At 37.3% G+C, this 21,258-nt stretch overlaps 2 protein-coding genes across 5 annotated transcripts; one reads left to right on the forward strand and one right to left on the reverse strand.

The window, feature by feature from the left end:
• The first annotated feature begins 75 nt into the window (after positions 1 to 75).
• LOC104597005 (Transducin/WD40 repeat-like superfamily protein) lies at positions 76 to 21,066 on the forward strand. Of its 4 annotated transcripts, XM_010258372.2 has the most exons (21): positions 1,897 to 1,971; positions 2,129 to 2,196; positions 3,383 to 3,491; positions 3,598 to 3,671; positions 3,754 to 3,972; positions 4,065 to 4,120; positions 4,760 to 4,994; positions 5,078 to 5,133; positions 5,311 to 5,587; positions 5,873 to 6,036; positions 6,167 to 6,312; positions 6,381 to 6,482; positions 6,560 to 6,698; positions 8,374 to 8,460; positions 8,546 to 8,707; positions 12,680 to 12,985; positions 13,265 to 13,443; positions 13,541 to 13,653; positions 15,470 to 15,840; positions 18,040 to 20,127; positions 20,306 to 21,066. In XM_010258372.2, the coding sequence occupies exons 5-20, from the start codon at positions 3,795 to 3,797 to the stop codon at positions 18,523 to 18,525; spliced, it is 3,057 nt and encodes a 1,018-aa protein (XP_010256674.1). In that variant the 5' UTR covers positions 1,897 to 1,971; positions 2,129 to 2,196; positions 3,383 to 3,491; positions 3,598 to 3,671; positions 3,754 to 3,794; the 3' UTR covers positions 18,526 to 20,127; positions 20,306 to 21,066. The 4 variants fall into 4 exon arrangements, with proteins under 4 accessions (XP_010256672.1, XP_010256673.1, XP_088754586.1 ...); XM_010258370.3 differs by lacking the exons at positions 1,897 to 1,971; positions 2,129 to 2,196 and adding exons at positions 76 to 402; positions 670 to 888 and having other exon boundaries at positions 3,598 to 3,972; XM_010258371.3 differs by lacking the exons at positions 1,897 to 1,971; positions 2,129 to 2,196 and adding an exon at positions 76 to 402 and having other exon boundaries at positions 3,598 to 3,972.
• Positions 19,042 to 20,806, reverse strand: LOC104597006 (Thioesterase superfamily protein). Its single transcript, XM_010258373.3, has 3 exons — positions 20,618 to 20,806; positions 19,894 to 20,034; positions 19,042 to 19,446 (listed from the first exon to the last, which is right to left on the reverse strand). Exons 1-3 carry the CDS (start codon positions 20,804 to 20,806, stop codon positions 19,303 to 19,305), a joined length of 474 nt encoding a protein of 157 aa, XP_010256675.1. The 3' UTR covers positions 19,042 to 19,302.
• Positions 21,067 to 21,258: the final 192 nt, after the last annotated feature.

Genomic DNA, 21,258 nt, shown 5'->3' on the forward strand with positions numbered 1-21,258 from the left:
CGTGGTGAGTTTAACGAAAACTCATGTGAGTTGTAGACAATTTCCCTTCATTTTAGAATCCCCCTTATTTAAATAATGTGATGGATGGTTATCGATCGGGTACAGAACCAGACAGACGATGTGAATTCTTCAACTGCTCACGGCTCACCCAGAAACAAGTGACGAGTCGCGACAAGCAATTCCTTTTACAAATTGTTTACCCAAAAATAAAAATATTTTACAAATTTCAACATATTACCCGCCTTAACATATTCTGCTTGCCTATACAGGCCTCTCTGATCTTCCAACCTGTTGGTTAGCCTTCAATTGCAGAATAAATCTCCCTTGGCTCTCTAGCCTAGGGTTTTGCCGTTCGAGATGAAGATAAATCGCAAACGCAAAAGATCAGATTCAACTACAAAGGTACACCAATAATCATGTCTTCGTACATTGGTTTAGTAACGGGAAATTAAGACTAGAACGCTTCAATTTTACTTCTACATTATAGTTATTTCTTAAGATCAAGGCTTCAAGCTGCATTTTTTCAGAAGTTCAATCAGACATGATCTTATTTTTCATTTTCTTACGGATATAAGTTTCATCTAACATATTTCAAGAACAATAAGGGGAAAAACTCATCAGCTTCTTCTTCTTTCTCCTCCCCTTGCTCTTGCTATGTTGAATGCACAGTTGGTTTTAGAACAAATTATCGGCTTGACAACGAAGAATTGCAACGCACTGGCCTCAAACATCCACAGAGGAGACTGCATTTACTTGGCAGGATGCATTGTTGTGGTTTACAATGTAGAGTCAGGCACACAATGGCATCTCACAGTGACTTCTCGAATGCCTAAACCTTTGAGCTGTGTGGCTGTCTCACAGAATGGATGCTTCATTGCAGCCGGTGAGGTAGAACTTGACTACTCTGATACTCTCTCTCTCTCTCATATATTCAAAACTAAGGAAATTAGAAGCTTAATCTCGTTCAGATTAGCTGAAACATCAATTGGGCAGGAGAAAAGTTGAAGCTGTGATTGCTACCTATGGTATATATGCGTGCACTGGTCAGGAATCTGGAACACGGATCCTTAGGAGGCTTCCCATTGCTAAAATTACCTTAATAGGACGACCTTTTACATCCATTCCATTGTACTCATTTTCTTGACAATAAAAAGCCCAGAATCTAAGGAAAAGAGCAACCTGCATGTTGGGTGGTTAATACTATACCAAAACTTGTTACTAAAAAAAAGATCATCTGGTCAGTTTGGCTTCCAAAACTAGTAAATCTCCAAGGTGAGATCCATCAAATTATGGGTTGCAAGCACTTGTCAAGGCATAGGTATGAAACAGTTGTACAGACTACATACAATGTGTTAAACTCTCCTAATGCTACAATTCTTTGGAAGGAGGCATGAATAATACTCTTATAAGTTGTTAAATTGGCAGAATAGTGAAAAAGGTGTTAAACTTGTTCATGATTGTCACTACATCTATTATTTATCAAGTTGATAATAAATTGATCTAGATTAATCAACTGTTTCTTTTAATCCATGATTTGAGTTGTTTTCTTATGCATGAAGTGCATTTTGCATGCTCATTTCATTAGACCAACCACTTACCTATGCATTTTGTTTTTGGTTGAGGTGTGTTCTAATTACTGACCTTGCAAAGTTCCAAAGTTCCAAATATTTATTTTCTAATCCTAGTATTTTTCACAGTTCCACAATGAATCAATCACATTTATATTGCATCTTCATGTTGTGGTCTAATGTGGAAGCACAAACCAGACATCCTCGACTGCTTGCCTACTCAAACACAGAAAAAAGTTGTTGTGCTAGCGTATGTGGATGATTTTGAAGTATCTGTTGTTCTTATGTAGAGCACTTGAAAGGGAGAAAAACCTCTTTGACCAGTGATGCAGTGCAAAACTTGCAAGATGAATACTGGAAACAATTTCATTAGATAACAGCCTGGATAAGAAAAGAAAATAGGGTAAAAGATTTAAACCTCCTCTGATGTTTATGCTAAATACTAAGATCTCCCCTCTCTTTTCAAATTAGACCAAGACCTCTCCTTTCTGATGCATTAGCCGCTGTGTCTAACGAAAGAGTTAAAGTCTAATGTATTCCATTATTACATATCCTTATAGGTTTGAACCTGATATCCACCAGGTCATGAGGCAGGTTCTCTTCACATCATCTGCTACCATCTTTCAAGGTAGCTGATGCCAATCATATTTTAGGATGAATTTCCAGTACTGTCTTTCCTCTTCAGTTGTAACCATTTTCTCAAATTTTTGATAAGAATATGTTCTCTGCTGAGATTTCAGTACTACAAATGTTATCACTTGCTAACAGGAAGCAAGAAAAGAAAGCATAGCAGATATGTCAAGGTTTTGTTCAAGGTGCCAACAACCATGAAATTTGATATGGTTAATGTAAGAAGGAAGAGTGGAAGATGATATAAAGAAGCTAATGTAAGCTTGACAATCAACTATAAACTTCCATCCTAACCTCTTTCAAACATTGGAGCTTCTGACCAAGTAAAGCATTTGATAACACTAGGAGCTATGAACTCAAAAGATTGATGAGGACCAACCAAATTAAGGAGAATAATCTGTTACAATAAATATAAGACATTTATCGAAGAAATTGAGCTAATGTCAAACTAGTTTATAATTGAAAACAAACATGAAATTATATACCTTGAGTTTGTCAAACAGTGATCAAAATGATTCAAAATAGGCCACAGACTGATAAAAAACCATGGAATGGGAAAGTGGTAAATTGCTTTCTGAATGAATGGGCAAGTTTTTGGTGATTCGAGCTTAAATCATTTGTGAAGGCAAATGGCAAACACCTGGTAAGGGGCAATATTGGGTTTCTGAAAATATTTAACTGCATGTGACTACATGAGGTCACATGTGACCAAATCTTGATGGATTCCTAAGGGAGAGGAGGTTTTTCTCTGATGAAATCACCCCACAGGGGAAATCTTAGTATTCAGCATAAACGTGAAGGGAGGTTTAAGACTTTTACCCAAAAAAATACATGGAGTTGGGGAAGAGTTAATTGTTATTTCTAACTCATCGACTATTGGAAGAGTTACAAGGCATTGGTGGGGAATCCTTGGTCCCTTGCTCAATTTCTTTCCATAGATTTTCCAACAGAAGTATCTAGTGCCATGCAAGCACATTTCTTCATTATATTTGCACATACAGTAAATACCATGCATAATACTTTAGTTCTTTTACTCATAATGTCCTATTGATTTTTGAACTTAAAATTTTCAGTCAGTTAAAAGAAGGTTGAGTAGTTCTGTAACAGTATATTTGAAATAGAGTTGGGAACGGTTTTCAACTAAACCTTTTCTGTATTCAAACATCCAAATTGTGTTGTCACAGTCAGGGAATCAACCAGCGGTGGTAGTGTGGGAATACTCCTCTCGGGCTTTCATTTTTGAACTGAAGGGTCATCAACATGGGGTGTCATGTATTGCTTTCTCACATGATGGTTAGTTATATGGTCAGCTAGAACTTGTCTATGCCCCGATTTGTTAAAATGCATTAACTTAGGAAATCAGTGATTCCCAATTTTTTGTTTAAATTTATTTTCTCAGGAAAGCATCTGGTGTCTGTTGGATCTGTTCATGATGGATACCTTTGCCTTTGGGATTGGCGGAATGGGAGGCTGGTAACAAAGCTTAAAGCAAGTTCATCTTTGTCCTCCATTGCATCTATTGGCTTCTCTCAAAATGCAAACTGTTTTGTAACAGTTGGGAAAAGACACTTGAAGTTATGGACAATAAGATCATCTATGAAGTCTAGCTCAAATATTGGTAAAGGCTTGTTAACAATTGGTGGAAAACCTGCTAATCTTGGTTGTCAGAAAGGCAATTCATTTATTTCTGTTGCATTCACCCATTGGGCTGGTAATAGCTTGATAGATGACCAGTCTGCCAAATTTTGTCATATTTATGCATTGACAGATGCAGGTGAGATTCACACTCAAATTTAGCTCAACCTATTTACATATACACCTAACCTTGACTCTTGAGTATAATCCCTCTCTCTTCTTTAACTCTAGGTGTTTTATGTCTTTTACATTCTGGATTTTCAATAAGGAAGTGCATTGATTTAAAGGTATGGTGCTTCTCACAATTCATACATGGTATATGCAGTCAGTCAACTTATAGCTCAGCTATGTTGAACCATTTTTCAAAAAGAACAAAAAAAGAACGATTTTTGAGGCTTAGTGATTGAACTACCTAGATTGACCTTTTCCATTTGGGGTTTTGCCTCTATGACTTCTCTAGTTCAAACAATTTAATGTGGTTAATTATGGCATTTTCTTTTTCAATACAAGAAAGTTTAAAATGGGATTTTGTAGACATTTAAAAAAATGAACTTTTTTTTTGATAATTGAATTATGATTTTATTAATCGAGAAATGAGAGCTTTACAGGCATCCCAAGGAGAGGCACGAGGTGCAACCTCTCCTTAAAGAAAATTACAGAAAAAACAGTAGTGAAAAGGTTACAAAACAGCCCAGTATAAGCTTTCCCTATTTCAAAGAAGCCCATTCATTTAAAAGAATGAACTTTCTTTTCTACATATATCATGTACATAGGTAATGGCCACGAACTGTTTTGATTTGCCCAAGTTGAGTTTTAACAGTTGTTTAATTGGCACCAAATTAGGATTTTTTGAGATTGTTCTGTATTTTCTCTGTGCACTACCCTCCATGTTATAATTTTCACTGTTTCAAGTACTTACCTTTCAGGTTCAGAAAAGTTTTGCACTCTCTGTATCCAGTGAGCTTATTGCTTGTGCGTGCAGCAATGGAATTGTGCAACTGTTCACAGTTGGTACTCTCAACTATGCTGGAACTCTGCAATATTCTGAAGCCAAAAAACATCATGAAACATCAAAATTAGGCTGTGGTACAAAGTCCTCTGAGAAGGATTCTCAGCTCCCTGATGCAATAGCTTGTCAATTCTCAACTTCCAGAAAGCTTGGTGAGTATTTAAGTGTTGGAGATGTCTTGATTATAATCTAATTCCTTCATCCCATACTGATTTTTTATCTTTCCATTTTTCAGTTGTTGTTTATGGAGATCACAGCCTCTATATATGGGAAATAGACGATGTGAACAAGGTAATCTTAATATGTGTGGTGTACATTTCTTTCTACTTTTTGAGATTGATTTTTCTTTCCTTCTCCATAATCTGTAGATTTCATGCTGCCGATTTTCTAAAATGACCAGCGGTTGGTTATGGAATTCAATTTTGTGGGTTCCAATTTGATCCATTTAAAAAATTGTTAAATTTTCAGGTTAGTAAGTGTGACGTGGTTGTATCACATAGTTCCTGCATATGGGATATTAAGAACCTCTCTTCCGAAAGCATGTATTCTACTCTTGCATATGCTGGTAGGAGTTGTGCTGGTGGAGTATCTTTTGCAACGTGCTCTACAGATGGTACTATTAGGTTTTGGGACCTTGCTTTCCAAATCAGTTCAGTGAACAATGATGGAAAGGAAAGATTTGCCATGAACCAACAAATTGGTAGTAGTTCTTCAACAACTGAGCAAGTCAGTGCTATACATCTAGGTGGGTTTCCATTTACTTCATGATCTATGACAACTTTCTGTTTCTCTTGCTTGATTGACAAACAAAACGAATGGTTAGTGGGTCAAGACAAGTTTCAATCCTAGTTCTGTGGTATTGATACTTGTTTGCATCATGAAACAAGGTCGCTCTTCAATCCATGCACATATTATCTACTTCTTAAGATATTGTCTTTTCTAGGCTTTTCCATCTAGCATCACTTATTTCTCAGATATTTTCTATCTGAATTTCTATGTTTGGTCTGTTAATAATCTTCCTCCCCACCAGCAAGCACTGCAGTTTTTGAACTGGATGCCATGGAGCCAGGTATTGGCACTCAGGGGATTCGGTCGATGGCAGTTAGTTCAGATGGAAAGTATTTGGCTGCTGGTGATTTCTTGGGGAACCTCCATGTTTATAACCTACATACTTCTGATTATACATGCTTTCAGGTAAAAGATCCTAACTTTTACATGATGCATCTAGTAGAAATGATGGAATCTAGATGCACTAACAATGGTTTTAGTGAAGATAGCATGCTATTCAATCATTATTTAACATGCTTCGTGGACACTCTGGCAGGAGGCCCATAGTGCAGAGATCCTCTCATTGAACTTCAGCTTCCCAAGAAGGCATAGTGTTAATTCTGAACAAGAACATCATGAATTCTACTACTTACTTGCTTCAGGAGGAAGAGATCAAATAATAAACCTCTACGATGTCAACAGGTCTGACTTTACTACTTTTGAGTTGTCCTTTGTTAGGTTGTCATCATCTGATCTCCTGTTTATTTCAGGGGTTTTAAAGTTATTGCAAGTCTCGATGACCATTCAGCTGCTGTGACTTCTGTAAAACTTGCATGCAATGGTCATATGATTCTCAGTTGTAGTGCTGATCGGTAAGCTAGGTAACCAAATTTCTTTCAGTTTTCCTATGGGTTGGAACACATTTTGCCACTAACCTTCTTTTAAACAGGTCTCTTGTATTTCATGATGTGGCTATAACAGATGATGGTTGTAAGGTTTCACTTTGTCATCATCAAATTGCATCTCATGGCACAGTTTATGATATGGCTATAGATCCTGCAGTGGAGGTTGCTGTCACCGTTGGCCAGGTCAATTCCTGGATAATGTGAATTATAGGAATGCTAAGACTATGAATTTGTCAAACTCGTAGCTGTTAAGATGCATCATTCACGAAATATCATGGAATGATGTGGGGGCAGTGGATTGAAATAAACTTGTAACAAATCCAGATCCACAAGACATCTGATCTGTGTTAAATGCTGCATTTGTAGCAGTTATGGGTTTGGCCATCTTATAACCATAATTGTCAAGGTGACACCTAGGTGACAAGGCACCCATGGAGGACCACCTTGATTAAGTGCCTAGCTATTTTACATGGTGTTATGAAATATTTTTCGGTTCTTTTTTGAGATTATAATAATAAAATAGACATTATTAAACTAAATTATTCATTTTGTGGGTTCCGCTTTATTGTTTTCTTATTTGTTGGGGTTTGCTCAACACACATGTTGGTATATGCTTGTATTGAACCCTCAAAAATTTCAAAACTGAAACGATAAGCAGGGAAGAACCTAAAATTTTGTCCAATCAGCACATTCATCATCATCATCATCATCAACAACAACAACAATCCTTTTCTTCTTTTCCTAGGAAAAAAACAAGGGCTAAGCCCCTATATTTACTGAATTTTTTTCTTTTTTTTTTCTTATGAATATGTTGATTTTCTATTTTTTTAATATGAAGTTTCTACCTTTTTATGAAGATTATAGATAACTACTAGTTGTTTTTTGGCAAGAGATAACTACTAGTTGGTTACTATGGAACCTAGGGAGTTATACTTGGATTCATTGTTTTTAGGGAGAATGACGGTTCAGCCCAGGGTCAGAATTCTTAGGCCCAAAGTACAGTTGGGGTAGGTGCCAGCTCGGAATTGATGCCAATTCACGGGCGGGCATTGATGTGTAGAGTGGGGGTATTTGACATTTTGAATTTTTGTAGGTCTGCAGTGGAATTCAGAAATCTGCAATGGGCCTGTCCGTACTTTTCCGTTGTTTTTATTTCAAAATCCATTGACAAGGTGCCCCTTGTCACCTAGCCTCACCTTGGCACCTTGAAATACTTGCTCATAGCTTTTACATTACTTTTGGAATTATTATTTCATATCTAAGGAAAGATAAAGTACCACTTATAGTTCATAGCTATTTATTGTTGCAACTAGTCCTTAAGTGTGAATTTATTCTCAAGTATTTCTAACAGTGCTATTTTGGGTATTCCTACATCAATGCCAAACCATTTGGAAGATTGCCTTTCTTGGCAATGTATTATGTGCTTTACCAATATGCCAAAAGCCTTAAGACTGATGGAACACACCAAGCTGAGCGCTTTAACATTTTAGGACCATAACATACCACCATGCTTCTACAACTGATGTCTTGGTAGCTCTCACTCTAGTGGTAGGTAGCCCTCTTCACGACAGATCACACTTTGGAGGCTGCTTTCACTCTTCTCCAGGTAGCCCTTTCTGTGATGGCTTTCATTCTACTCTAGGTAGCCTTTTTCGTGATGGCTTTCAATCTACTCTGGGTTGCACTCTCATGATTCGAACTTGAGACGTGGTGGTAGGCTCTATACCAAATGTTGTGTGCTTGATCAATATGCCAAAAGCCTTAAGATTGATGGAACTTGTCAAGCTGAGCACTTCAACATTTTAGGACTGTAACATAATGCTTAATAGTTGATCTCATGGTAAGTTTCTATTTGCAGGACAAGAAGATAAAAACATTCAATATTGCTGCTGGAAGGCTTATTAAAATGTTTAAGCACGAAGAGAACTTCGGAGAACCAATAAAGGTTAGATACTTAAATGGTCATTGAGGCACTTTGTCAACGCCTTCATTATTCATGATCTTATGCCTAAATTAAATCCCTTTTACAGGTTACCATAGATCCAAGCAGCAGCTACATGGTTTGCTCATACTCAAATAAATCTATTTGCATTTATGACATTACACATGGAGAGTTAGTAGCAAAAGCAGTAGGGCATGGTGAAGTTATAACTGGTGTTATTTTCTTGCCTGACTTCAAGCATATTATTTCAGTGAGTCCTTTTACTTTGCTTAACTTTTATATAGTATTTTTGAAAATTCAATGTTTGCTTCTATTTAGTGCAACTTTAATAGTTTGAAGGCCCCACTAGTTATTCATTCAGCAAGGTAGTAGTTTTTAATATAAGATAATAGTCATTACAAGTATGATATGCTAATATTACACATTTGGTTGAAGAAAAAGATTTGCATTGTTCAAATGATTTTATAAAGTTTAGTAGACCTAGTTATAAGATAACCTTCATAACAGCGTTAAAAGATGCCTTAAAGCTAAAGGGTGTATCGTTCTGACAACACTTGGAAACTGTGCTGATACTTCACACTTGCATGGCACTTATTGTAGAATGTTGATGATGTTCCCAGCAAGAAAGTTGGACTTAACACTCGTAAAAAAGGTATCATAAGAAAGAACATCCAAGAGGGGAGCTACCATTTTTATTTTCTTATTTTCCCATGCTTCTAAATTATTTATTTCTGTACCCCTGTGCCATGATTTGTGGAGGTACTTGACATGCCAAAAACTTATTGATTCCCGGATAATAACAGCCATGCCATGTATCATGGTGATGCTGCAAAATTATGATAAATTCCAATTGGTGTTTTTATTGGTTGATACATGTCAAGGGCCTTTCTTTACTTTTCTTTCTTTCTTTCTTCTTCTAAAGAAAATGAAAGCTGACATTGGCTGTTGTCTCTTTGCACTATTAAATTTTCCAAAATGAAGAAAAAAGACTGATTACTTATTCCATTTAGATGATCTATCTTTCAGCTCCAACAGAATGTCCAAGTTCTGGACTTTCAAAGGTCCAAATGTCCAGAAATTGAGTGCCTTAGGAGCAAATATCTCTTAGCCCTACTAGAATGTCCACGATCTAGACCATGTCTTTGTTTACAGTGTAAATATGAACTTGATACAAAATTTGCACTTGGTTCAGATTTGTATATATGCTTGTTTGTGATTATTATTCACACACTTACCTGATGTAAAATTTATAATTTTTTCTTATTTGCACTCATTGGCAGAGCAAATTTTGCATCCCAAAAACTGATGCAAAATTTGCACCACCTTTTTAGTACCTCAATTTCCTCTCATATAAAGTAGGGACCGCATCATTTTATTTACATCCTACTAAGAACAAACAAAATACAGTCAAACGTCCACAAACAAAATAAAGGCTTTGGAAGCCTTTGAAAGGAAGAGGAGAGAAGAAAATGCGAGGAGAGTGGCAGATGCTCTTGAAGGAGAAAATTGGGATGAGGAAGGAAGCTGTGAAGAGTTTGGGGAGATTGAATAGTAATTGTGCTCCACTGCCATATCGTGCGAATGAAGTATAAGTGTCATCTATTGAGCTTGTCTTTTGTATGTTTGTTTGTTTTAGAATGGTTGGAGGTCTTCGGGGGGGGGGGTTGTGGGGTGTTATCTTAACACCTGATTCGGTTCTATTCCTTTTTTGTTTTCCCTTTAATATAATTTTTTCTTTTACTCATAAAAAAACAAAATAAAATCAAACCTGGAGCGATAGTAAACCAAAATTTACATTGAACACTGAACCCATTTGTATTCCCATGTATTTATATCAATGTAATTTCATTTGTACTGCAAACGGATGGAGCCTTTAGGAGTAAATGATTCACTTATTGTATTTATAAATTATATTATTTTGGAACTTATAATTTATAAAATATCCTTGAAAATCCTCAAGACCAAAAGCACATTGCAGATGCATGGATAAGTTAAATGTTCTTTTTAACTTGGACATTGAAAAAAGGTTGGCGGCATGGAAAAAGAACTATATCTCTTTAGGGGGTAGAATAACTTTGATTAGGGCCACACTTGCCAACCTACCCATATACTTATTTGATTAGTTTGGAGGTGGTGAGTCGAAGTAAGGAACATGGGGGCTTAGGGTTAGGGAACCTAGTTAATAGGAATGAAGCTCTTTTGGGCATGTGGCTATGGAGGTGGGCTTTGGAAAGAGAGAGATTGTGGCACGAGGTGGTGGCTAGTATCCAATGGCTGTTTTGAATCTAGTTGGGATGTTGGGATATCTTGATGGGCCTCACCCACAACACCTTGGAAGGCAATTTTAGGCATCCTCCCAAAATTCCTCAAGCTTGTAAGGTGTGATGTTTGCAATGGTAATTCCGTGCTTTTTTTAGGAAGATGTCTGGGTGGGTAACCAACCCCTAAAAGATCTCTACCCCTCCCCCTTTTCTACTTCCCCATTCTCCCGTTGTCTCTTAATTGGGATTTTGGGTTTTGCAAAGGTTTGAGGGATGAGGAATTTGCCTGTCTCTAGTTTCTTACTACTAGATGTTGTTTGTCTGGACCCTCTTAAACCAAATAGAAGAATTTGGTCTTTGTCTTCAAGTAGCTCATTCTCTTGTTCTTCTTTCTTTAAGTTCCTTTGTTCTACTCCTTCCCCTTTGGTGTTCCCAGTTAAAGAAGTTTGGTCAAGGTTTATTCCACCTAAAATTGTTGGGTTTTGTTGGGAAGTTTATTATGGTAAAATTAATACTGTGGATAACCTGCAAAAGAAGAGACCCTATTTTTGCTTGTCCCCCAACTGGTGCATCTTATCAGAACGAGGACTGTTTTCACCTATTGATCTCTTGCTCCTTTACTGAAGAGATGTGGAATTGGGTTTTTATGCTATTTGGGTGCAGGTGGAACTTGCCATCTGAATTAAATCTGCTCTTCGACCCATCTACTTTTGGATGGCCAACCAAGAGAGGGAAGTTAATGTGGAAATGTATTAGGGCAACTCTCTTATGGACCATTTGGGAGGAAAGAAATGCTAGAATTTTCTAGGAGGAGAGAAGCATTGTTGAAATAAAGGAGTGTATATTGACAAGGGTAATCCTTTGGTTAAAAACTACTGATCTCTTTGTGGATTACTCTAGTGATGATCTTCGAAGGAGTTGGGCAGCAGTGGCCTCCACTTCATCCAAGGAGAATAAACCTCAAGTAAGGTGGATTCCACCTTCGGAAGGGGTTGTAAAGTTGAATTTTGATGGGAGCAGTCAAGGCAACCCAGGACCTTCAGGTATAGGAGGGATCTTGAGGAATAAGGATAGTAACATTCTCTCCTTATTCTCAGGACCAGTGGGCGTTGGAGATTCAACAAGGGCTGAACTACCAGCTGCGGTACAAGGACTACAGATTGCCAACCGACTTGGAGTGACTAATTTGATAGTTGAGGGAGACTCTAAGGTGATAGTGGGATGGTTGTCGGACCCGAATACTGTTGTTTGGTAGGGACATCATCAAAAAAGTCAAATGGCTCACAAGAACCATGTTGATTAATTTTCAGTGGGTTAGCAGATCAGCCAATACTATGACAGACTCTCTAGCTAAACGAGGGGCTTCAAAGGATTCTTTGTTTTGGGCTACTTTGTAACTGTAATCTGGAAAAAAGAGTTGGAATTGATCCATCCTCGAGGGGAGGTAACACCTCGTGCCTCCTCTTAGGGTGTTTGTACCATTTCGGTTTCTATTTAATAAAATTTACAGTGATTCATCAAAAAAAAAAAAAAAGAAGGAAAAATTGAACCTACTGTGAACTGCAACAGCAGTATGCCTACATGAATTGTACAATTAATTCTATATTACTAAGGATATGTTATATGGTGCGTGCTGAATTGCAGATAAATAGGCAAAAGAAAAAGAAGGTTGCCTGACTTGAAGAATTAATACACAAGGTAGTATGACAAGTCTATTAATATAATATGTTTCTTAGGTATAAATAGACTTGTCATACTACCTTGTATTACATGCTTCTAGGGCTGCAAGTATGTTGCTTGACTTGAAGAATTTCAGCTACATTGGGCTCAGGTTAGGGTTTGGGTCCATTGAAAGTTTAACAAATTCCCAACCCAACCTGGCCTGAGTTGCATCCTACATGCTTCGATGTGTTCTTAAAGTTGGTTATGTTATTATGCATTGAGGTGATCCTTTATTCCAGGTAGGTGGTGATGGCTGCATTTTCATTTGGAAACTACCTGCTCCTTTGTCATCAAGAATGCTTCAAAGAATGAAGGAACATTCTGGTTCTTCTATAGACATGGTTCAAATGTTACCTTCAGTTGAATGTGTATCACATGAAGAGGTTCTTCATCCATGCAATATCAATTCTAAAGAAATCTCCATGCTGGATTTCAGCCAAGATGATCAAAGAATGGTCCAAGAAGGGGGCTTGGAAATTTCACCATTTAAATTCAGCATTTCAAGACTTCCAAAGTGGGCACAAGCCAAAATGCACCATTACCAGGTATAGGGAAATGGTAAAATTATTCCTAAAATAACATATTGTTCTTCATAATCTCCATGATATTGCCAATTTATGTCCTTGATTTTGACCCAAGGAAATATACAAATTCCTTTGTTGCAAAGAGGAATATCTCACTTCCTTGAAGTTGTCTAAAATTTCTTAGGATTGTTGAAATATCTAAGATCTTCATTACACAACATACATCAGAAGACTAAAGATCTTCATCATATATAATCTAATTATGTACCAACTCTTTGGATGCCCTGTCATTACTATCAGAAAGCAGAACCAGAATCAATCTCATCCTCAGTAGCTGGTAATGGTGGCACATCTACTCCGATGTGTCCTAAGGTTCACCCACCATGTAAAAATGATTTGGGAGGCAGTGATCTCACGCCCAAGGATTCATTTGGTATAGAAGCTAGTTCAAGTTCTTCAGTGCCTCAAGAAATTCCAAGGTGTGACACTATGACTATTAACAACTTTACATAGTGAAGCTATCTAGTTAATGGAAGTTGTTCTAAGACTATAACCTGTATCTTGCATATGCTTCAGACACTTGGACAATCGCTGGCTCACCATTCATACTGTCTGTCTTGATATGCTTGAATCTCCAGAAGAAAGAGATTTCAAGGAAGTGATAATGCCTATCTCCAGTCAAATATTGTGTAAGCTTAAAGCTTCCTCCTTAGTCATTTCACCCATTTAGTTTTTCTATTACTACAAAACAATCCATTTAGTTTCTTTATACTGCATAAATGATTTCAGTATATTGGCAATGGCATGTTGCTAACTTGCCATATGCAACTTAGGAATGATGTATTTAGGGTTGTCAGACAAGATCCTACATGTCAACATGGGCAAGCCCATTAGATGGACTAGCACATTAATCGCATGAAGCATATTCATGGTAGGATTGAGGATGCTGAAAACTTGTGCACCATGGAAACCACTACATTTGTCCAGCAAAAGGAGATCTCTTCCAAAATTTGAGCTTACAGTTTTGTGATCCAGGCAGCCAGGGATGTTGTCACCTTACACTAGCCCTCCTGGATTTGTTCTGTGCAAATATCCGAGGCACAGTCAGTGGCTTGCTTCCATAAAAACGCTTAGACAGGGGTATTACAGTAGTTAACTTGAAAATAATAATATGCATCTGTAAGACTATAACTAGATGCTGAAACATTTTTTTGTCAGTAGAAACATAAATTTCTATGTACCTATGCACTATATGTGATAGCAGTACATGCGCGCCTTTTCATTCGTCTAAAACACCTATGTAAACTTGCATCATCATATGAGTAGAAAAGGGCCATTAACCAATTCTGGTTCCGGTCAGTGTTGCATGAACTCTCCTAAATGGACAATGCGTGTCAGACACTGCACATATTCCTGAGGACACTTTTAAGTAACATTTCCTCTTTATCTCCAAGCTTATTTGACATAAGCAAATAGCTAATGTCATTTTTCATATAAAATGTTAATTAATCTTTAATAACAAAAACGATATTTTAGTTTTGCAGGTAAGTAATGTTAATAGTATATACTTTTCCATAGACATTTATGGAGAGGTGGACTGGATATGAACCTAACCTACAGAATCTTTTGCATTAAGTAGCTGCTCTCAGAGATGAATCTATGCTCTCTGTTCTCGCACTTGCCAGCCCAAAATTTACCAAGCAATGGTACCTGAACATATGGGCTAAAAAGATAAATGAAAAGTTTAGTATGTAGGACATGTAAGATTTAGGGGGGATGCTAATCCTACTCTCCAAGTAGAATAGAGATGCATTCTCACCATTGCATTCATATACCAAGCATGGTTCAAAGTATCAATACACCTGTGTATCGGTACTTTAACTGATACACCTTTTATTTAGTTTTTTCTTTTTCAACTTTTAGTTTTAAGTAAGTGTGTGTGTGTATAAAATTTAATATAAAAAGGATTTTGTAAAAACACAGGTGTATCGGGGCCCAAAGATATGATACGATGCGATACCTTACCTTTTCCAAAAAAAAAGATACGATGCGATACACCCCATATTGGGCGTATCGTGTTGATACTTTGAACCTTGATACCATGTAAGATGGTGTAATTACCAAATAACCCATGTGAAAAGAGTACATCTCCAATCCTATTTGCAAGAATATGGTTACCATCTTTTGTTTTAATTCAATAGCTATGAAGAGAAGATTTAAAAACAAAACCATAATGATAAAACACTATGCTTTTGGTGGATCATGGTAAGCTCTAAGAGAAGTCAGCTATTCACCACTAGAGGATCTGGTTAGTAACATCTTCAACTATGAATTGTTTGTTCTGTAGGTCCCACGTATGATGCACCTCTTCAGATGTTAGGATGCGTTTTCTTCTATGCCTATATCTTTTGCTAACTGATTAACATGAAACATTTGTGGTCTGATTGTAATACATTTACTATGGTGGCTGTTGATGATGAAGAACAACTGCCTGTTCTAATGCAGCACGTGACTCTGCTATGGAGGGACTATCCAACATTGACAGCATGGGGGCCACATCAGGTGATCCAACTATAATGGACCACCTCTCCGTGGAGCCTTACTGTTCTGGTAACCAGGTTGTGAGTGATGGCCGTGGTCACACTTCAAGTGTACAGGCATCAAGTTCTGTTGACACTGAGTGCAAGAATGAAGACCAACGCAGACTCAATGCAAAAACATATTATGAACTAGCTCCTAGTGAAGTACAGCTTAAATCATGTGCGGGAGAAAGCATGTTTCAGACATCTATGAGCAAGGCAGAAAAAGAGGAAAATGGCATGTGTCAAGATGACCTCTACAGCCAGCACTATTGCAATTTATCAACAGCAGTGAAGGTTAGTAACCCATTGTATCCTCGTGGTTTAGTCTCTCTCTCTCTCTCTCTCTCTTCAGACAGCATTTTTGCAATTTATCGATAGCAGTGAAGGTTAGTAATCCATTACATCCCCATGTTTTAGTCTAATCTCCCTTGTTACCACGGCTATTTTTCCCTACTCATGTTTTAGTCTCATCTCCCCTGCTTCCACGGCTATTTTTCCCTGACTCTGAATTTTAGGTTTAGTGCTATACCTGACTATTATTAGGCCTGTTAATGGGTTGGATCTGTGTCTGAGCTGATAAGAAAACATACAGGCCCTTTCCTGTCAAGACTATGGGGATGTAGAACTGATGCTTTGAGAAAATTGGGCTTATCAGGTCTGACCCAATAACTAATTTAACAACAAACCTGCTAATATTGTTGTTCTCTTTTCTCAAAATATCTTATTATATCAACATTTTTAGACATCTTATAAGAAGTTATTACAGCTAACCATGGGAAGCATATATAAAATGTTGGGGCTATCTTTGTCATGTTCTAATACATATATGTATGCATGTTATATATGCATTTACATTATCTGTTTGGGCATTAATTGTCTCATAACATGTAAGCGCAATCTTGACCCTATATATTTAGGACTCAGAATGCAAACCCAGACCTTGTGTTATACGGTTCAGGCATGTTAGCATTGTTCAAAGATTTTTAATTTGAATCAAGTGGATTTGGAATCTTAAAACTTTATACTTTGTATCAACCATACCTGGATACCCGTACAAGGGTTGTCGGGCACCTCAGCATTTAGTATAAATTTTGTATCTAATGCTGTATCCAGCCGTGCCCTTGCCATATCCGGGCAAAATAGCTTTGTATACTGTAATTATGAAGGATCTAATGATCTGTTAACAGAAAATAAATAGGAACTGTGTGTACCACTACACAGTGCCGTTCCTGTTAAAATTTACAGATATCCCCACTATGTGGTTTGGGATTTACAGTGCCAAAAATCCTTTCATAAAGGAGAAATATTAGGTGTTAGCATAATATTACATGCCAGTTATCTGGTTCGTTTTACACTAGGTACCGAAAGAAATTTTGTGGTTCTACACTTCTTCTTTGGTGTTGTTGGCGTCAATTAGTTCCTTTTGGATTGTTTGATTGGTCAAATTGATAATCGTGGCTATGGTTAGGTAATTTAATTGATAAATAAAATCTAGACCCCAGGCATTAGAAAAGCTATTTCATCAGACAATGTATTTCTGAACCTATGGTCTCTCTCTCTTTCTCTCTCTCCTTGGTATGTATTATACTATAGATTGTTAGCAGTAGATCTTACAAAAGGAGGTCTGTGATTGTATTGCTCTGAAAGACCTTCCATGCTGCCGGTGCGACAAGTGATGACCCCTAGGGAGCTTAAATTCCATGGTAGTGCCCTATGTCATTGTTTAGATAATTTTCCTCCCCAATTAGGATTTGTTCTTCTCTCCTTATACATGTATATAGTTGCATAAGCATATGAACTATATGATGTTTTATGTACACATTGTTCATTAAAAAATTACAAGATAAGAACTTTGTTGTTGACTCATTATCAAAGATGGTTTAGGTGTAGACACTGAATTATCTTACTGTGTCTGTACTGCTTTAGCTTAATGAAAGAAAACCATCAGTTAGGAGAAGTTACCCGAGACACTTTGTTATGCATTTTGATCATCTTACAGGCTGCAAGAACTTTTTGATGCACCTACTTGCAATTCAGGGAGTACATACATCCCTGAACCATAACACAGATGGAGCCATCCATCATGGTCCACCAAGTTGGGTGTTAGCAGAACATCAGTCATGTGATGCATGTAACTTGATATTCCTTCCAACTAAATAAGTTGGTGGTGCATCTTGTCTCCGAGACTTAAAAAGTCTAAAACACGCCTCCGGGCATTTTTTTAAAGGAAATAAGTTGATAATCAACAAAAGATTTCAAGTTAGAGGGCAAAGCGAATTCAAAGGTCATATTTGAAACATTTTGGTCATTGATTATGGACTTAATCCAACTATTAATGGATCTTTTTTTTTTTTTTTTTTACTTTCTTTACTTGATTATGGGTTTTGTAAAGCAGTTGATGAAAGGCATATTTGCAATTGGGTACTTTTATTTAACCATCTTATATGCATAACCAATGTGCTAACATGTGCTTACTTTAAATATCTATCGCAGGATGCAAAGGACTCGACAGGAAGCTTGGTGAGCACCAACGACACTTCCCAGCAAAGTGAAATAACTAATTGCCTTACATCAGATAACCTTTCGAACATGGAAGGTATAAAAGGAAAACAAAAGGAGGGAGTTATCATAGAAAGAAGTGAGATACAGGAAAAAATCACCGAGTGCAAGGAAGCATTACTTAGGTTAGATGCTGCAGCAGACTCTGCACTTCAGTTATTTGATGAGTTGGGGATCTTTGTCTCTAGAGAAGATGCATCGTTTGGCTGTAGGGCTTACTTATATGATCAAGCAGTGGGTCTCCTACCATCAATAAAAGAGAAAGTTAATGCTCTTGCTGATTTGATGCAGTCTGCCAAGAGGAATTCATGTTTAGACACTAGGGTGGAAACTTCCAGTTCGACATTTGAACCTCTGTTAGGAAAATTTGCAGAAAGTCTTTCACATCAGGTCCTTGAATTGGTGAGGAAGAATCTCTAATAATCACTAGAAAGTCTAGAATGCCTTTGGGTAACTTCATCTCAGATTCTTGCATCAAAGGTTCATTTTCAGATCTTTGGTAAATGGTAACACCTCTCAATATCGTGGATTTCTTCAAACATAATATGCTTCTCCTAAAAATCTCAAGGGAAGATAATGTGGAGGTATACGAGGGCTGCCATCCTTTTGGAGCATTTTGATGCTAAAACTTTTGACATAATAAAAGGTGAACATCGTTATTGGTGTTACATCAGGAGGAATGCCACATGGGATTTCTATGAGATAAGTCCCCATATGGTTGTTAAGGCGTTGCGTAAGTGATGCCATGAGATTGTCCATAAGGCGTTAAGGTGTTGGTGTTACATCAGGAGGTGCATCAACATTTTATCCCCCATTTCTTCAGTCAAGTTAAAGGCTGCAAGTATGCAATCCCCTCCTTATCTATGGTTAAAACAAGGGCTAGCGCCTTATTTTTTTTTTCCACTTATCCTCTTATTCCTCTTGTAAGATTTGAAGTTTGAATGATAGAAAGTCAAAAACTTCAAAAGAATATTAAAGAAGAATCACTTTCTAATGTTCAACTGAAACAAACAAAGCACATTGAGAAGAAAAATGTGTGCTTTGCATCAACTGTCATTCATAGTAACATTTGATGCTTAATGATGCATCGTCCAATTAGTGTCCAGTAGCAACAAACTTTATCCAATGTACAAAATGCATGCCATGAGGAATACATTTCTATCACAGGTTTTGATACTCATTCATCAGGTAGCAGCATCAGATTTTGCTGGGAATTTTACCATACAATGAATGGCGACCTTCTGCAATAAGTTCCCCAGTCACTTTGTTTTTAAATAAAATAACTGTTCCAGAATAGCCTCCCTTTTGCCCTAAAGCTCTGGAGGTAATTTCCAATTCATCCTGTAAATTCATAAACCAGAAACATAGGTTCCTCAGCACACTTTTTGCATTGGTTCTATATTATACTTTTCCAAAACAAGCAGAGTATAGATACTATCTTATGCTATCAAATGCAGTTTTATTACAGTACTCCCCATGAACCAATAACAGATGAGGATTAATAGAAACTTTATTATATATTACTGCTGACGATATAACATTAGAATAAATAATGTTATAGAGGGAAGCATTATAAAGTTGATGAAAAACATAGATAATTCATGATCATTGTTCTTACTATAAGTTGTCCAATCTTGGTTGATTAATGAATTTGTAAGCATTATAAATCCAAAATAAGCACTCCGGTAATAGATACAGCAGATCATGTATCCATGGGAATAACTGTATATAATTAATGTCAACTGATAAAAGAGAATTTCAATTTCAACGTAGAGCAGACAGCCTTACATTGGCCTTGGCAGTTGATAGGATTGAAATTGACATGTCCACAGAGACTTTTAATGGGAGATCTTCATCATGGACAGAAGCTTCTCCGACATCATCAACCAAGCTCGCAATGGCACCTGCGGACAAGTTTCCACTTGCATCCTGTGAAGGATTCAATAGTCAAATGCATTGCAAAGTTGAACTGCTTCTGGTGAATTTTGTTGAACAAACAGGACATAGTTCCCAGTGAAGTAGGTACGTTAGTGAATTACGTGATCTAGTTACTTCGTGCAAATTTTAGTAAAAGGGATAGAATTGGTCAATTAGGCATGGATTGTCTTCTCTTTCTTTTCATGGACTTGGGATACGAGGTCACATCCTTCAGATTGTTTATCTCAGTGGTCCTTCTTTCCTGAACATTTTCTGCGTGCAGTCATGAATAGAATTCCAAAGTCCAAAGGAATATTGAAATTGGCCTTGGATTGAGACCTAAATAAACCAGATTCTGCCAACGGACTTTAGTTATTTCCTCTTTTCCATGTTCGAGAAGAGAAACACTAATTCAAGTGTCGGATCAGATCTTGGATACACAGATGAATACTGAACACTAGACAAAGTTTAAGATTTGATCAGTCTGGAACTAGGGAGAAAGGTCGACTGTATACCAACAAGGGAGAAAGGCTGGAAAAAGAAGTTTAGATATTGTAGGTGTTTGTTGAGAAGCCGAGAGATTTGGCGTTCTTACAGTTAAGCGAGGCGGGACCTTGAAAGTGCAAGAGACGAAGCCAGGTTCGACCCGATCGACGCGGATGCCCCTGAGGATGAAGTTTTCGTAGGGACCGTCTCCGGCTGAGTGATGAGGACGAACGGCTAGTCGCGATGCGGTCTCCGACTCCTTCGTCATTAACCCCAAGTACTCCCTCGCCTTCTCCATTTTGGACGATTTTCGTGGTTTACCCTCGTAGGCTTTTGTTTCTTACTCTCCAAGATTTTAGTTTTTTAGACAGCTTCCTTAGTTGGACGCGTGTGACTGTGTGAGCAAATATATCACCGATGAACTAACAATTCTTCAGATATTAGGTTTTCTTTCTGTGTGGGTCTCTTTATCACTGTATTGACTTTTCTAGACCGTTCATCGCTATGACCCTCCAGAGTCCAGACCATCTGAAAAAAATATCAAGTGTCATGTTGTTAGATTTTGGGATGTTATGAATGCATGCATAGATCATATTATTAGGAATAATAATAATATGAGGATTTGTATCTAATTAAGGTCATGTTTGGGAGTGCTTAAGTGAAAAATAAGTGTTTAAAAATAAGTACTTATTTTTATTTGGCATCCAACTTTTTTAAATACTTATTTTTTAAAATAAGCACTTATTTTAT

This window comes from Nelumbo nucifera, chromosome 2 (assembly GCF_055504915.1).
Source record: "Nelumbo nucifera cultivar China Antique chromosome 2, China Antique-T2T, whole genome shotgun sequence".
NCBI lineage: Eukaryota > Viridiplantae > Streptophyta > Magnoliopsida > Proteales > Nelumbonaceae > Nelumbo > Nelumbo nucifera.

Coding starts and splice junctions, on each gene's coding strand:
- LOC104597006 (XM_010258373.3), bottom strand. CDS start 20,806: ATGGAGAAGGCGAGGGAGTACTTGGGGTTAATGACGAAGGAGTCGGAG. Junction 20,035..20,617: donor AGGTCCCGCCTCGCTTAACT/GTAAGAACGCCA, acceptor AATCCTTCACAG/GATGCAAGTGGAAACTTGTC. Junction 19,447..19,893: donor TATCAACTGCCAAGGCCAAT/GTAAGGCTGTCT, acceptor ATGAATTTACAG/GATGAATTGGAAATTACCTC.
- LOC104597005 (XM_010258370.3), top strand. CDS start 358: ATGAAGATAAATCGCAAACGCAAAAGATCAGATTCAACTACAAAG. Junction 3,492..3,597: donor TATTGCTTTCTCACATGATG/GTTAGTTATATG, acceptor TTATTTTCTCAG/GAAAGCATCTGGTGTCTGTT. Junction 6,483..6,559: donor CTCAGTTGTAGTGCTGATCG/GTAAGCTAGGTA, acceptor TCTTTTAAACAG/GTCTCTTGTATTTCATGATG.